Raw genomic sequence first — 18,067 nt, 5'->3', positions numbered from 1 at the left:
TTGTATGTACTCAAGGCTTTAAAACAACCTATATTCATATCAGGTTTAGGCAAAAGAAAGTACTTCTGTAATCTTTCTGGAATTATTGATACACTTAAACATATTACCTCTCATGGAATTAAACTCCTTTGTTTAGAACAGCTAAATGAAAACTGAAACTTAAGGGCAAAATACTCAAAAATAAGTTCTGAGAACTCAAATATTTAGAAAACGTAGTTTATCTTAAGTCTTTGGTAAGTTCCTAGTAAGAATTGACACCAGGAGTCACAGGATTCCTAGACAAGAAAACAGGTTTGAGAAGAAAAAGCAAAGCCACTTCATACATCTAAATTATTAAACATCATTGTTAAAACATTGAAGTGTAGTTATCGGTATAGCAAATTGAGAATCTATAGAAAAAAATACACAGGATAAGTTCTTAACATTATAAAAATAAATAAAAAGTAGCACAACTGTACCACAATAGGGATCACCTATCATTATACGTAGTTTATTTATACTAAATCTATGCAATATTAATGTGTTGATTATATTGTCTTGTACCTCACAAAAATGCTTCAGAACATCTGTGTGCTGTAATAACTTATTGCTTTAAAACTCACACTTCCAGAAGGCAGTTATAAACATTTTTTGCCTTCCACGGCTGCTTTTTTGCCTAAAAGTGCTTGAAATTTTTTCCTCTTTGCTTTTAAAACCAGAATTGAAGCCACCACCACAACAATTTAATAAAGGGTATTTTAAAAGATGAGCAGTACACAGTTTATTCCACGTGGTGGCACCAGCTTCTAAAAAAACCTGTAATGGTTTAGCAAGCAGCAACATGAGAACTGTAACTTAATTCTATTTCAGTGTTTTTCCAAGATTTGTTCTAACTTCATTTAGCTTTCTTGGAAAGCAGGGGTGAGGGTGTGGGGGTTTGTTGGTTTTGGTTTTTTAAATACTGCTCTTTGCTACAGCTCAAAGAAACAACTTGTCTGAATTGCTGACATCATAGAATCCCAGAATCCCAGAATGTCAGGGGTTGGAAGGGACCTGGAAAGCTCATCCAGTGCAATCCCCCCATGGAGCAGGAACACCCAGCTGAGGTTCCACAGGAAGGTGTCCAGGCGGGTTTGAATGTCTGCAGAGAAGGAGACTCCACAACCTCCCTGGGCAGCCTGGGCCAGGCTCTGACACCCTCACCCCCAACAAGTTTCTTCTCAAGTTTAAGTGGAACCTCCTGTGTTCCAGTTTGCACCCATTGCCCCTTGTCCTATCACTGGCTGTCACCGAGAAGAGCCTGGCTCCATCCTCCTGACACTCCCCCTTTCCATATTGATCCCCATGAATGAGTCCCCCCTCAGTCTCCTCTTCTCCAGCTCCAGAGCCCCAGCTCCCTCAGCCTTTCCTCACACGGGAGATGCTCCACTCCCTTCAGCATCTTGGTGGCTGCGCTGGACTCTCTCCAGCGGTTCCCTGTCCTTCTGGAACTGAGGGGCCACAACTGGACACAATATTCCAGGTGTGGTCTCCCCAGGGCAGAGTAGAGGGGCAGGAGAACCTCTCTGACCTACTGACCACCCCCTTCTAACCCACCCCAGGTATCATTGTCCTTCCTGGCCACAAGGGCCCAGTTCTGGCTCATGCTCATCCTGCTGTCCCCAGGACCCCCAGGTCCCTTTCCCCTACACTGCTCTCTAACAGGTCATTCCCCAACTTACACTGGAACCTGGGGTTGTTCCTGCCCAGATGCAAGACTCTACACTTGCCCTTGTTATATTTCATTAAATTTCTCCCTGCCCAACTCTCCAGCCTGTCCAGGTCTCTGCACGGCAGCACAGCCTTCTGGCCTGTCAGCCACTCCTCCGAGCTTCAACATATTTGAAAGCTGATAAAAGAGCAAACCTACGTACCCAGAAGGGAAAATTTAAATCAGGAAAAAAAAGCAGTAAAAAAGACTGAAACATTTTAAAAATATGTACTTTTGGGCAATTAGCTCTGACGCTGCTTAGTGTGGTCCCATAAGAGCCAGGGTACTGTTATAAAATGGCATATGGATGACAGACTCCTTTCAAATGTCAAGAAAAAGCATTTAAGGGCCAAAAAGCCAACGTACCTGCCACAGTGAACAACTACAGCCACGAGGTCATACATTCTGTCAGGGTTTGTAGCGTCTCCTGAAGTGTTGAAGAGCCGGAGCTCCAAGGGAAAGACGACACGGTAGGAGAGTTTGGTGTATCGATGCAGCTGGTCCATGTATTTGAACCTTTTTAAGTGCAGAGCTAGAATCATGGGCAACTTTTTCACTCGCATTCTGAGCCACAAAAATACGTTAAACAAAGAAAAAGGTATTAGCAGATCACCTAAAACAAAGCTTTTCAAGAACAGTTTCAATATGAAGAAGCTTCTTAAAAGGCATCTAAAATGTTGATGAAAATTTTGTTTTGAAATTTGCCTCTTTTTAAAAAAAATTAGCTTTTCTCATGTATATTCCAGTGAGAATAGGCAATATTTACTCTGAAAGATTAACAGCACAACTGACATCTGAATGCAGTACAACTGCCTATGTAGAAAACATCATTTTTCCATCACATCAATGGGAAGAAATAGATGGAATAAATCTCATTTGCTGCTCTATCTGTGACCAAGTACGAGGTGAGAAATACGATTTTTGTATTTGGTATTCCCAGTGAAAGCAACTGGGATGGTTTCCAGTGCCTTTAAGCTGATTAATGTTAACTGGGGAAAATGCGAGTGTCTGGAAGCACCAGATACAAGCTCTTCAGAGAGGAATGAAGAGATTGATTTTGTATTCCTCCCAGATAAGGTTGCCACAAAGTTACTCGGTCTCTCCACTTTTCCTTACTCCCTTCCCCACCAAACACAGATCTAAACAGCCATACGTTCTCTTTTGACTGAATTCACATGGTGTATTTTTCCCACAACTGCCCATTTTAAGAGGACACTTACATTAGCCTGAATATTTGAACCTTACCTCTTCTGTGCTTCCTGTTTACTGCGGCACTGCTCGCAATAGTATTTATATTCACTGCATAGAGTTTCAGTATTACTAAATCCCCTGTGGAAATGAAAGAAAAGTGAGATAAGCTAATAATGTTGAAAAAACCCAAAGCACACACAGAAGATGAAATTCCTCTTATTCAAAATGCTCATACTACCCAAACATATTTTAGGTGCATTTGTCCCAGTCTTGGGATGTAGTATCAATGTTCAGCTGGAAAAAATCTGGAAACTACATCCTCAAGCATTAACTGCGTATTTTCTGGGCAGGAGTCAAACATGATAGGCAATAAACAGCAATAAGGTGATTGTGTTTTGTTTCCAGAGGTAGCGACTCTGTGTTTTCTTTGGGAACAGACATTAAACGTTACGGCCTACAGCCATGAGCCACTGACTAGCGCAAGTCTGGATTATCTTTCATCTCCTAGCAATTATACATCCATTATCAGCTATTAAATAGCCAGCTGCTATACACAACTTGTAGTATCCTAGCAGCTGATAAGCCTTGGGTCTAGCAGCCAAATACACAGAACAAATTTCTATCAGCAAAGAAAGCCCTGGACACAAACATCAGGACCAGACAACTGAAATGTAATAATGCTATTAAAATAAACAAGAATTTATTATGAAACCAAACATACTGTGCTTAGTTTTGATAAAACCTGACTATATAATGTAACAAATTTAAATCCCCGTTGAAGAAAGTGAAAAATCAATCTTACATACCACTAAGACTTCACTGTATTGCTTAACTACTAAAAACCGAAGAAACTAATAGCAATTTCAAAAAGCCACGATAAAGATAAAAAGACCAGCATTCTGAAGAAAACGTATTTTACCATAAGTCAAAGCCTACATCTGCTGCACAACAGAGCCACTAAGCTAAGCTCTTTTCTTCTGACCATTTTTTCCATTCACAAGTATTTTTGTTTACCTCAGACAGTGTGTAATTGATGTATTTTGTTCCACATCAACCGATAGATCCAGAAAGTCCTCATCTTTGCTACTAACCTTGAAAAGAATAATAAGAAATATTTCATAACGGTTTAGAAGCGGCAGATTTCTTTTACCCATTTCTGGAATGACGCAATGTCCTCGCTGCGAGTGGAGAGCGTTGTGATGAAAAAGAAATACACACACACACAAGTCCTTTCTTGATGTAAACTAAAACTGAAGAAACCATCTGATGTGTTGTTACAATCCAGAGAGGAATATTGAAAAACAAAACAACACAAAACCACCAAACCTTTATGGAAAAACATGTGTCCCCCTTGAGACTTCAAGACACATCTGCTGACTCCACTGGCAAAACGGAGGTTTTAACCACTCAGAGCTCTCAGAGCTGGACAAGTTTTTACCATGTTCCTCTCTGCTTTGTAAACCAACACAGCTTTCTACTGCATTTCAGAGTTGAACAGTAAATGGTTGTAGGAAACACAGAAACAGGCAGATGGGTTTTCAATTAAATGGGTTAGCAGTTAGGAAAACCATCTTTCCATGTGTGGAACACTCACATTTAATTTCAAAATTCTTTTAGAGCTTCCGTTCACCACATAACCATAATTTTAGATGGAAAATGCCAAGAACAGCCATTTCAGTTGTAATCGCTTCTTTTTCTCTCCCCTTCTAAGTTTTAATTCTTTTAGAAACATTAAAGTAGACATAGCACACGGCTAACTACAAATTCCTGGTCTGAAGGTGGTGTTGTTCTAATTCTAGACCTTGTGGCACTTCTTTTGCTCTCAAATAGAGTCGCTGTGGACCAGCATCAAGAAGCACAGACTTACAGTGCAATAAATGCAGTTAATCCCAGAGTTCAATAAATATCGAGCAACTCTCATGTAGAAACACAACATGAACTATCAATCACCGACACAGGAATAACACGAAGACAAAAAGGCAGCTTAGATCAGCCAGGTGCAGACTGCCTCGATGGAAACAGGGAGGAGGAACAGAAAAAACACTACGCTTTTTCTGAGAAACATACCTTAATGAGTATTGGTTTGAACATAGAGGTGATACAGTCATAAAATAGGCTATGCTCCATATTTTAATAGAGAGAGTGCAATTTCATCTACCCTAATAAATGAAAAAGTGTGCTTAGTATTAGGAAAAATGAACCAGAACCTGTGCAAAAATCTAAGAGGTTTTGTTTTGTTTTAAACGTACAGCCTCACAGTTAAGACATCTGGTTTCATTGGTTAGTGTTCCTTGGAAGATTTCATGGACCCACGTCAGATCGGTCTTGTCTCCTTCTTCACTCTCAATGCTGCCATTCTGGAGTTTGCCATTCTGCTTCTCCTGCTTTTTCTCTTCTTGGAGTAAGTCAGCAATAGTGTTAAGCAGGTAGTTCAGGAATTCGTGTGCATCCTGCTGCATATAATTATCAAATAATTCTGCAAAGGAGGAGATGAAGGAGAATGAAAAAAATACAGATACTTCATAATATCAAGTTACTACGATTTAGCAATCACTGCATGCCCGTCCCCGTTTTCTGGCCTGTCCTACAACTGTGGGTTACACTGTTAAGAGTCTTTATAGAATTGTACTTTGTTCCTACAACAGATGGGAGGTTACCCTCACCTGTTCCTCAGGTTGTAAGAAACAGGCAGCTGAAAAATAACATAATGGTAACAGTTTGGGCATTTCTTGGAACTGAAGAAAACCATGATTGGTTTTTAGGTTTGTTGGTTTGGTTTTTGTTTTGATTTTTCTTTGAGGAGGGAGAAAAATAGAGAAATTCAGATCTGCTGCCTTCGGTCATTAGTCCAGTAAGTCCAGCATCACTAGGCGAAAGTCCCCTCCTAGAAGTTTATCTTTTCAAATTCAAGCAGAGATGATAAATCAACATACAGAACCCTTCCTCACGAAGCAGCCCTGGGAAATAAACACTAGTTCTCATCCTAAGGAATTTATCCTACCACAAATATAAGTAAACAAGCTAAGGGTGGTTAAATTTCCTTAGAGACTTTAACTCTGATCAGCTCCATGAGGTCTGTTTAGCCCATGATGGTTTCCAGCAAAGACCCCAAATGCGCTGACTTGCAGCCGACCTCTGCAGAACGTGATGCCAACATGGAATAACTGGAGCACTGAGACTCATACAATGCTCTGTGCCTGGTCTGAGCAAGTACAAAACAAAGATACCTAGAGAATGCTCTTACAACACAGCACCGTTCTGATAGAATCTCTCTGCTCCTGTGCTACACAGGTGGTGAAATTCACACTGCAAACAGGAGTTCGAAAATCTTCCAGAAATCTGTTAAAACTTGACAGCTTGGACTCACTCAAAAAGAAATCTATTTATGTTTTCTATTCTTAAATATCCAATGCTTAAATCTGCATTAAAAAGTCATGCATTCATTTACCATTTTCTTTCCTCAATCGGGAAATAAATTTCTTGGGTGGGATGACTCCCACCTTCTTCTTTTGCGTAGCAATACTGTTGAAGAGATCAGAGAGGCATGTCAGGAGGCTTTCCTTCTTTCGAGGCTGCACTTTGTATGCCAAAACTTTTTCCCGAAATGGACGACAAAAATAAAGTGCCTGTAAGACTGAGTTGCAGTAGCAGGTATTGCCGAACTGGTTAAAACAGAACAGAAGGAAAACAAACGTTTTCATATTAGGTCTGTTAGGAAGTAATCAAAGAAAGGTTGCTCATTAAGAATGTCACATACTGAAAATGGAAAGGTTGTCTGTCAGAGCTCATTTATTGGGGAAATACATGTAGGCATGGTGTAGGAGATTCATCCTTGTATCCACACAGCTGGTAACAGCGAGAAAAGGAAGAGAAGGCAACAGTCACAGTGATGCTGAGCACACACAAAAAGCAGGGAAGCACGACCAAAAAACAGAGGGACAGAGGGACAAGGAAACAGAAAGAGACAGCACCCATCGCAGGCACACGGCGCCCATCCGCAGGCAGATCGCAGGCAGACCGCAGGCAGACCGCAGGCAGACAGCGCCCATCCGTAGACATGCGGCACCCATCCACAGAGCACCCATCCGCAGGCACACAGCACCCATCCGCAGAGCGCCCATCCACAGGCACACAGCACCCATCCGCAGGCATGCGGCACCCATCCGCAGAGCACCCATCCGCAGGCACACAGCGCCCATCCGCAGAGCGCCCATCCGCAGGCACACAGCGCCCATCCCATCTGCAGGCACACGGCGCCCATCCGCATCGCTGCGTCCCAGCCATGTTATAGTACTGAGCTCAACGCATGACCTCAGATGGTAGATTTGCCCGTGTCAGATCCACAAAGTACTTTTTAGAGATAGTTAGCAAGGTATCTGCTCAACATTTCCTGTTTCTAATGAAATATTATGAGAAGAACAAGATGCAGGCAAATTCAAAGAGCAGCTGGTTCACATCTGCCATATCTGAAGTCGTTTTGGAGAAAGGAGGACGGCGATAACAGCTTCCAGAGGCAGCGCTCCGTGTTGCTCAACCAGAGCAAACACTCAGATATTATCATATAATCCCCATGGTTTTTAAAGTTGTCTCTTTGCAATTTATTGTGCAACTGTACTGTACAATGCTGCCGCTTCAAAAAAGCGAAAGAAATCCTGGGTTTGCCCATCCCCAGATATTCTGGCAATGAGATTCTGCATCTCAAAAGCACTGAGAGCAAAATATTTTAAATAAACAAAATGAGCATACAAATCTCACTACAGAACACTGACTATTTTGTTAAGTGGTACTCAGAGAATATGGTCACTAATGTTCACCAAAATTCAGTGTGATTACTGTAGCAGAATGATTTCAATTTAATATAATAATCAGTTTGCTGATTGAAACAGAACATTAACAGCTTAAAAGGTTACAGCATTAGAGTTACATTAACGTTAACTTATACCATATGCAAGCAACACAGAACAAGAGCTAAAACTTACTGACATGAGGAAAACAAGCAAGCTGAGTAAGTTAGGATAGAAACTACCTCATATGCCTGTTAGCGGCCTAAGAAAACAAATAAGCATCATGCTAACTAAATTTGCATATAAGACAAAATAGGCAAGAGAACTACCAAAAGTGTGATTAAATATGATGGTTTTCAGATGAGGTATCTAATATATTAGTCTATAACAATCCCAGAAAATTAAGAGACAGAAGAAACTAGAAATTACCCACCTTAACAACAAAAAAATAAAGAATGTCATGGTGCATCTTAACTCAAAACAAGTTTACAAAGCAAGTAGTTAATGAGATTTCAGAATTCTATTAATGGAGAAATCATATAAAAAACGACAAGTCAACCGGTTGTACGTGTCCTGCTTCAATGCTATCTATACAGAGAGAAATTATTAGAACCAAAGTACATGGAACAGAATTTACATTCCATCCAAATAGCTTTTAAAATTCCTGTCAGTAAGATGCAAGATGCTTTGCAGCAGTCAGTGTGATATGGTGAAAACTCCACTTCATGGCATGGTCTAGATTTTGAAAATGTCCTTCTAAATAATATTTCAACTCTCTTTGTTGTCTACCACCTTTACATAAAGTCACGTGGAAGAACTTTTATTCCTGAAATCAACATCTATTTTAGATATTTTACTGCATGTCAAGTACTTTGCAAAAAGACCACACCTTGCATTTTAATTCAGCATTTCTGACTTTTATTTCAAGTAGGAACACAATCCTTGCAACTTTGAGCAATTCAGGGCTTTGGGAAATGTCTCAATTTCTCCATTATTGATCTACCCTTCTCTGAGTTAGAGTTCTCCACAAATAAACAGTATTACATAGCAGTGTCACACTTTTAAGCTGCAATTGGTTTGCACTGGGAAGTCCAAAAGAGTCAGATCTTTCCAATCATGACCTTAACTTTGTTAGGAATTCTTCAGAAAAAAAAAGAGGGTTCGAACCATTTGTCTTTGATAGAACCCCCAAAACCAGGTTGACAAAGCAGTTCTCAACGGGCCGATGAATATTTCCAAACCTAAAGCTATAATGCACAGATCAAATACACAAATAGTGTATAAAGTCTAATGTGACCTAAACTACAAAAGAAAGACAGGTACAAACATGTAGGTTTTAAAATTTTTTTGTCATGGTATAAAAAAATATTTTAAATAGATGCAAAAACACGGGGGGTTTTTTTGCTTAAAACTGTATTTGGAGTCAACATCACCTACCTTTATAAGAACTTGTAAAATTTTATATTTTCAACATAAAATTAAAAGTTTGAAGGCTTAAGATAGCAGCTTTTTTAAACTGAAAACTGAGATGTAATTCTAGAATGAAAACATTGTTCCATCCCTCTTGTACTTCAGTTCAACGTCACACGTCATGTATTTTCACAGGTCTGGGAAGGAGCAGTCAGATCCTTCTCCCATTTACTCTGTTTTAGCAACAGTTTGAGTGCAGGCAAACTGGTTCAGCTCACAGAGCCAAAGAGAAAATAACTTTTTTAAAAAAAGGAAAATTTTAAGGCTTCCATTGTCCATGGGTTTAACATCTTTATTGATGATTTAGATGAGGGGATTGAGACCATCATGAGCAAATTTGCTGATGACACCAAGTTGGGAGGGAGTGTGGACCTGCTGGAAGGCAGGAGGGCTCTGCAGAGGGATCTGGATAGACTGGAAAAATGGGCCGATTCCAATGGGATGAAGTTCAACAAGGCCAAGTGCTGGGTCCTGCACTTTGGCCACAACAACCCCCTGTGGTGCTCCACGCTGGCCACAGAGTGGCTGGAGAGCAGTCAGGCAGAAAGGGACCTGGGGGTACTAATGGACAGGAAGCTCAACATGAGCCAACAGTGTGCCCAGGTGGTCAAGAAGGCCAATGGTATCCTGTCCTCTATCCAAAATAGCGTGGTCAGCAGGACAAGGGCAGTGATCCTTCCCCTGTACTCTGCACTGGGGAGGCCACACCTGGAGTATTGTGTTCAGTTCTGGGCCCCTCAGGTCAGGAAAGAGATTGAAGTGCTGGAGCGGGTCCAGAGAAGAGCAACAAGACTGGGGAAGGGACTTGAACACAAGCCCTATGGGGAGAGGCTGAGGGAGCTGGGCTTGTTCAGTCTGGAGCAGAGGAGGCTCAGAGGTGAGCTCAGCACTCTCTAGAACGACCTGAAGGGCAGTTCTAGCCAGGTGGGGATTGGGCTCTTCTCCCAGGCAGTCAGCAATAGGACAAGGGGGCATGGGCTTCAACTCTGCCAGGGGAAACTGAGGCTGGAGATTAGAAAGCAATTCTGTGCAGAGAGAGTGGTCAGCATTGGAATGGCTGCCCAGGGAGGTGCTGGACTCACCAGCCCTGGAGGTTTTTAAACTGAGATTGGACATGGCACTTAGTGCCATGATCTGGTCAATGGGACTGGAGTTGGACCAAGGGTTGGACTGGATGATCTCTGAGGTCTTTTCCAACACAGTCGATTCTGTGTGTGATTCTGTGTGTGTAAACACTTTATTCTATTTGCAGTGCAACCACATATTTTCCAGCAGTGATGCTGAAGCCATGAAACTGCCTTCTTTAAAGTGCTCCAATTACCTTCAAAACATGAAAGAACTAGAAATAACTCAGGAAAAAGCTTTGCAGAAAAACAGCGTCAAAACGATAAGCCTAAAGATATTGGTTGCAAGGAGCAAAGCATAACAGTATTTGTAATATTTTGTCCTTCAAAACAGAGAATGGATGCAGTTATAATAATTCTGGTTATTTTTAGAATGCTATTTTTTTCCTCTTCACACTATTCATCGCTCGGCTATTTATGTTACAATTGGAGATGCCTTCCATTTTTCTCATTATGGAGCAAACCTCAGCAGCTTTGGAATGGCCATAAACACCATACTTACGGCATATAACTCAACGTGTTTAGACAGTTTGGTGTCTGAGAGCACAAACCGCTAGAAAGCCACACAGAAGTCAATTAAATGCGTTTATAACAAGCTGCAACAAATAACACTTCAACTATTAAGTTAACCGTATTTGGTGTGTCAAACAAAATATCTTTCAATTTTCAACAAAATGTACCCAGACGACCGGCAAATAGAAGTTTCTCATGAGTTTTGCAAAAACTGTAGTTTCACACAATGAATATGATGCCATGGAATTAGTGTTTCTGTTAACCAGCTTCCTATATTAATTGGTAAAAGATGTCACAGGTGCAACACCTGCCTTTCTGCTCCAGAAGCACTGGCAAGATCAACATCAATGTTCCATTCTCCCCATAGGTAATTTAGGCAGACAATTCTTATTGTCCAACAGATCCCAGGCAAGTGAGCTCTACACAAACTGACAGATACCAAAAAATACATCTTTTTAGAAGGATTCACTGTTATACAAGGCTGTCAAAAAATAAAGAAGGCCTATTACTACATGTAAGAAAATTATTGACCAAGTCAATGCCATCTCCTGGCTATGTTCTTGCATAGAAGAACTTCCACTAATCCCATGAGCAATATCTTTTTGGAAAAGTAACACATTTTCATTTTTAAAGCTCAAAATTTCATCTAAAAGCTTCAAATTTTACACTGTAGCATCAGTGTAAAATCAAATCTCTCTTCTCTAGAAGAGCATATGAACAATGCACACACAGAATGAGTTAACACCCTTTCCAGCTAAATATTACAATCCTATAATTAGAAACGTACCTGAGTAGGACGGTTTCTCTCAAAGACTTCATAATATGTATACTTATTTTTCTATATTTAAGATGACATTTATATCTTGGTTAATAACAAGGCACAGCACCATACTGCAGCATGTGGTGTGCATGCAGAGTCTGCTTTTAAGTTAAAAGTGCTCATAGATATGTTTCTAACAGAGAAACTTATCGAAATTATGATATCAATTAAAACCCAGTGTTTCAAGCATAGAAAATTCACTTACATTGACCAAACCAAAATAATGCTCATTCACAGGGAACTGTTCAGGACCAATCTCTTTCTCCAAAGCAGAGGCATTGGCGCCCTATAAAGAAAGAATATGCTTATGTTAGAGAAAAAACAAACAAACTTCCTAAAAAAATCCAATGGAATTCGTACTACTCCTATAAAAAACAAAGAAGCTAAGAAAATAAGATACTTCCACAGAGAATAGCATCTTGTGCTTCTGATGTTCTTCAAAATGAAATCAATAGGATGCTTTATTATTATAAAAGGTAACACGGTTTCTCTTGAAAGCTCAGCTTCATCAGCCCAAATTAGAGCTATCTGATCTAACAGAGCGGGGTTTGGCATTTGAATTGATTTGAAAACTAACAACAAGAAACTTGTTTTCACATAAGACTTCAGGTTACTCACAGTGACTTAGCAACACCAATTTAAATTTAGTCAAGAATGCATTGTACAAATAAACTTGTGACACACAGGGAACTTCTCAATCGAGAGGACACAAACCATATGGGCTACAAATCCCATGAAAGAAAAAATGCCTTTTTGTGATGCTGATGCACAAAAGGTTTGATGTGGCTGTTTATGATTTGCATCTCATACAAGAATGATTGAAAAAAATCTTGCCTTCACTGACACATTAGAAATATTAGAATGTTTTAATATTCTTCCTGGAAAATACTAATGGAAAAGTGGAGCACGATTACAAAAAGAATGGAAACAATAATTTTATCAGTCATTGCTCAAACTCAGGTCACCAGAAAGACTTTGGGTTTGTCATTCTTGATTTAAGAACACGGCATTAAGCTTAAAGCACATTTTGATACATCCTTGTGCCTCCAGCAAATAAGGACAGAACTCACTATTTTCGATACAACTGAAAAATACCATTACAGATCCATATGGTCTTATTTGTCACACAGAACAAAAACTAAAGCATATAAGCATTTTAGTTTCAGTTTTTAACTTTGCCACCTCAAAGTGGTTTATATACCTCTCTTTCCATTTTTTCCCCCTTTTTTTTAATCCACCAATACCTTATAGCTGAGCTCTCACTTGGGATTTGGAACCTTCCCTCATCCCACTCCACCTTGTTCTTTAATGTTTCTTGTTGATCTTCCAACAGTCCTTAAGCTGCATCTGTGCTGTTGTCTAAGGAGCTGCCATCATTCAATGCAGAATCCAAGCACTTTGGATTCTTGTATTTCAAATATCCAAGTCACTCCACCTATAACCTTCTGTAAACAGAGATCCTTCTGCATGGGTGAGCCACACCAGAAAAGCACTAAAACAAAAATTACCGTTCCAAACAATTCAATTCGTCTTTTTCCCTGAAGCTGGTAATGTTTTTTAATTGCTGAGCAAATATTTCCATCACTTCCATTAACATTCTGCTATTAATGTAAACCACAGACAAGGAGAGACTGTATGAACAGGTCCATCTAGATTGCCTTTACCAAAGAAATAACTAAACATTTTCTAAGAAACAGGAAAGAAACCAAGAAATAACCTAGTTTAAAAGGTGGAATGGAAACTCTGTAGTTGGATCTCCCACATCAGATTTACAGTAAATTACATATATTAAAAAAAGAGACAAAATGCAGAAGGCTCAAAATTGGGTACTATAAAAACCACAAACATGTTCACTAGGTGCTTGAAGATTTACAAGCAAGAGGCTTTGCAAGTAGCAATTCTATAGACATTTTCTGAGGCATCGGTGCCAGTTCAAGCAGCTCCTCTCATTTGTTTCCCTGCATCCAGTACCTCATTTTTCCTCCATTATCTCCCCCGCAGAAACCCGCACCAAACCGAGACATCTGCAAATCTGCAAGGAAGAATGGCTCACACAACTCTCTCCAAATGTTACTTCAGCTCTTCACTCATCTTGTTCTGATCAACCCTGTGACTTTGAGTAATACTGTAATAAAAAATTATAACCCACGTACTATGTAAGTGCACAAGAGGTGATGCTGGTTTTGAAAAATGTTCAGTCTTGAAATCAGACCTGACTGCTCTGTGAGGTTCCTTTATATTCTATATTCCTTTACTCTATATTCTCTTTGTTGCAAGATAAAAGGACGGGATGTGTGTAAAATCTGCAAGCCTACGAAGCTCAGTTTAAATTGCTCTGAACTGTCTTCTCATCTCCTCCACAATCTCCACGAATAAGCAGGCACCACAACCTACAGAACTAGTGAAACCAGACAACCCCAATACTCCAGTCTGTAAAGCAACATATGGAACAAATACCTGAACAAGAAATAAAATTGAATTTTTTATCAAAAGTATGCTATAAGGAATTTAATAATCTACCATAAAGCAGTATTGCAGTTCAACGAAACCACCAACCCATATTCCACATGTATCTATCCATTTAATCTAACAGGCTACATGTGGCTTTTTTTCAAGCTCTTCCTTTTATCTACTGCTCAAACTTTGTAAGTTTGGGTAAGTTCACTGCAGGGGCAGATCAAAAATTAAGCTTTTCTTAATAAGTCAAATGCTAAAGTCAATCAGCCACAGAAGCTAAATTAACCTGACATTCAGTTGCAATGCTTCTGAACTTTCTTGTTAGAGAAGATTTTAAATTAGCGTAACTAAATCATAAAAACCAAACAGGAGACTGAAAGCAATTGTGGAGGAATCAAAATCACAATCGAGTCATAAATAGTTCTGAAGATGCAAACTTGCAAATTAAATAATATGTAACACACTGAAGAGGCTCTTTAAGATGCACATGCCTAGCATACCACAGTAAAATACCAACAGCGCAAACAATATAGAGCGATTTATCATTGGAGTCAACGCCCAGATCTACACTACACAAGGCAACGAGTATGTAGGGAAAAAAGCACTTTATGGTGACAGCACAAATTGGCCTTGGTCACGTATCAGGATGGAAATACATAAGACACTTGTAAGGCTGCGTAACTGGAGTCAACGCTCAGCTACTCGCAATCCGTCACCTTTACAACTAAATGTGCAGATAGCAAATTAACCAACCGGAGATGAGATCTAGTGCAGCATGAATCGTGTCTTGCTGTAATGAAGCCTAATAAGCAGCTTTGTTTTCAGACCAATAGGTGTGATACACATTTTCTCACCCCCACTCAAAATGTTTTCCATCTGGATAAATATTTCTGCCTCCAATCGCATAAATATTTGTCCATAAGAAACAATACACGCTTCATAGTTTTGGAAACATAAAAGTCACATTTCTCATCTAGAAATAGAATCTATCAAAAATTGGCAAGTGTCCAAAGTATGAAAATTTATACTTGGTTGTTTGGCGAATCAAGAGAGATGTACCTCTTCTGCGGTGCCACAAACTATTCTGCATCTTACAGTACTTTATACATCTAAAAACATAAGAAAATCAATACTGTATTGCTAAACTATGACACACATTGTGGGAGCAATAAAAAAATGACCAAAAAATATCACTAATACATACCAATTGAGTTTGGTTGGCATATAAAAGCTAAGCAAGTAATGTACACCACAATACAGCTAAATATAAAGCTTAATGCATGAGATTAGAATTGACTTCTCATTGCTAGAGCAAGACAAATAAATACATCTTATAAAAACCCCGGAAGAACATCCTTGAGACTTCCAGGAGGTCCAAGGAAACGCTCTCAAGTATCTGTTCTGTTATTCTGGTTCAGGAAGAGACGATCAAACTTTCTGTACAGGGCTCCGTGAGCAGGAACAAACCACAAATTTATACAGTCAACATGTAATTACTTGACAAGGAAAACATCCTCCTAGTTTAACTAAAGCAGCAATACTGTTTTGCTTATATAATTAGACTCCGAGATAGATGCAGATTTAACACTTCCGTATCACTGGGGGAGGTGACAACTAAAGTTTCAGCAACTTGCAAGCAGGATTTTAAATCTTCTAGAATTTACTGTGACTTAAAGCCATGTCTTGGAGGTTGGTTGCACTTTTCAAGAGCACCCGTACTCTGTTCACATCTCCTTTGCACCCAGAGAGCAGGCAAGCTCAGCTCAGTGGGTTTCCACAGTTCCAGCACTATTAATCAAATAGAAGAATGGAAAGCTGCCTGGTCCATCTGAACTGTTTTAGCAGTTCGGAATAATAGATACGGTTAACAATGGCCAAGATGACCCCAGAAAAAACAACAATAAAATATTTTCTGTCATAGCTGATTAAAAAAGGGACCTATCCAAGAACATTTGTGCTCACTGATTTCCATCAGAAAAGACAAAGAACACATATAATGGATTTTAAATTAGCAAACAAAAGCACAGGGAACTGGTAATATTCCAGTTTTTCTCCATTTTTCATATCAACTCAGTGAGGACATAACACCAGCATTAGATATGTATGAGATATAGGGAAGACGGGATTAATTAAAATTAATATTTACCCAAAGAACATCAAAAGGTCTCGGAGGCAGGTTTTGTTGAGTTTGGTAAAGCCAAAAAGGACAGTAAAGTAACAAGGGACATGAAAAGACCAGTTTCAGAAAGTCTTACCTGAGGTAGCTGTCTAAGCAAGTCATCATGGATGAAGTGACTCCACACTATAGCTGAAATTCTAACTGAATAACCCATCTAAACCAAAACAGAGACCTATCAAGCCTTCCAACTTGCAAGCTGTGAGTCCTTTTTGCTTGGTAGAGAGGTCTTAAAGATTTATTTCCAGTTCAATACACCACGCAAATGGAAAAAATAGTAGTTGACTTCTATTTCTTTAGCCAGATTATACTGCTAACTCGTTGCATCACCCAAACGAGATAAGAGAAGTATGCTTGGGCATTACGGTCTCTTATAAGCTCTACAGTTTGTGATTCCTCCTGCAAAGAAAATGAATATTTTGTCTGGTCTAGATTTAAACGATTTCAGAACTGGAACTGTATCTATACCCTTAAACTTATTTGAATTTGTAATTATTCCTATAGACAAGGGTTTATCGATTGTATCACTACTCTGAGAGGAGGCATAAGAAGAAGTTATTGTTGGGAGATGAAGAAAAGTTATCACTTTTCTATTCACTTTACATAAGTAGCTTTACAGTAGAAATGATAATAAGGCCCAGAGCTGAAGAGTTCTGAAGCTACAGAAGAACAGCTGGGAGTGATGAGGAACAACCACACAGCTCAGAACATGAACTAGGATCAACTGATGAGAGAAATCCACGGCTGGCATCCACATGGGTCCTGCTTCAAGTTAGAACTTCTTCCCTTTTCAGTGCTATGGATTACTAAGTTTCAGCGAAATCCCAGTCCTCCACAAAACTTGGCTGAGAAAAAGTGGATTATTATTACAGACAAACCAACATTACCGGTCAAAATTGTTTATCTTGAACTAACACTTTCACACTTTGAAGGAATTCACACTTCCATTTATAAGTATTTACTTTTTGCTAGTAGCATGGTAACTTTGCAGATGTGGGAATGGTTATAAAAGCAAGGTTGTACTGTTTTGATAAGCACGCAAGCAGACCTTATGAGCACGAAGCAGCTGCTGCTCGAGCTGCAGTCAGAAAAGGATCAAAATTAACTCAACATTGGGTCAGTATCCCTGCTGCTCTTGGCAAAAAATAATCAGGTCAAGGCTGTGCTGTTGCTTGAGCAGTGAGAGGCACTGATGGTATAAAATGAAGGAAAAAACCAGCACAGAGCAGATGATGGCAAAGGGTGCAGTGCTGTGATTCTATCAAAGATTAGGACAGCACAGGAGGGCTCAGGTTGCCGTCCTGCACGTTTTGGAGGGTGCTGGTTTCACACCTGTTTGGACGGAACAGTGGAGTGTCTGACATTAGCACAATCCACCAGCTACCAACAACTGGGTGCATCTGCTACGCTGTAGAGGTGGGTGTGTGACACATTCATGGGACAGGCTGAAAGAATCACAGTAAGAAAACAAGAAGAAACTGTGGTGAAAGAAGAGGGATAGTAAGCGAAGATACAAAAAAAAATAACTATCAAAATAGTCATTAAAGGTGGTAGCGGTGCAAGCAGCATTTCTGACATGCTCTAACTATACAACGGGGTTGAAATTAGGCAGGAAAATCCACGCAACAGCAGATTGTCAATAGATTTATAACCTTTCCTTACTAGCTCAACAGAATGGGACAGCATACTAAAGACTTGCCTGGTTTCTTAGAAGGACATTGAAATTTAGAGATACCTAAGCAAGACAGGACACTTGACAAACAAATGCTATCGGAGTTTTTTAAATGCTAACAAGGATGAAGC

At 39.7% G+C, this 18,067-nt stretch overlaps 1 protein-coding gene across 2 annotated transcripts in view; it reads right to left on the bottom strand.

Annotated features, from left to right (window-relative positions):
* The window catches only part of LOC136106300 (ubiquitin carboxyl-terminal hydrolase 12-like), a 32,785-nt gene that overhangs the window by 8,017 nt on the left and 6,701 nt on the right, over nt 1-18,067 (bottom strand). The window contains exons 2-7 of one of the 2 annotated variants that reach the window (XM_065846576.2): nt 11,837-11,917; nt 6,369-6,582; nt 5,170-5,396; nt 3,935-4,011; nt 2,975-3,058; nt 2,096-2,293 (exon numbers count right to left, since the gene is read on the bottom strand). In XM_065846576.2, coding sequence (XP_065702648.1) covers nt 2,096-2,293; nt 2,975-3,058; nt 3,935-4,011; nt 5,170-5,396; nt 6,369-6,582; nt 11,837-11,917 — 881 coding nt within the window. The remainder of the gene's footprint in view (nt 1-2,095; nt 2,294-2,974; nt 3,059-3,934; nt 4,012-5,169; nt 5,397-6,368; nt 6,583-11,836; nt 11,918-18,067) is intronic. The other variant, XM_065846578.2, reaches the window with a different exon arrangement.

The sequence above is a fragment of the Patagioenas fasciata genome, chromosome 11 (genome assembly GCF_037038585.1).
Source record: "Patagioenas fasciata isolate bPatFas1 chromosome 11, bPatFas1.hap1, whole genome shotgun sequence".
NCBI lineage: Eukaryota > Metazoa > Chordata > Aves > Columbiformes > Columbidae > Patagioenas > Patagioenas fasciata.
This window is presented reverse-complemented; position numbering and strand designations above follow the sequence as displayed.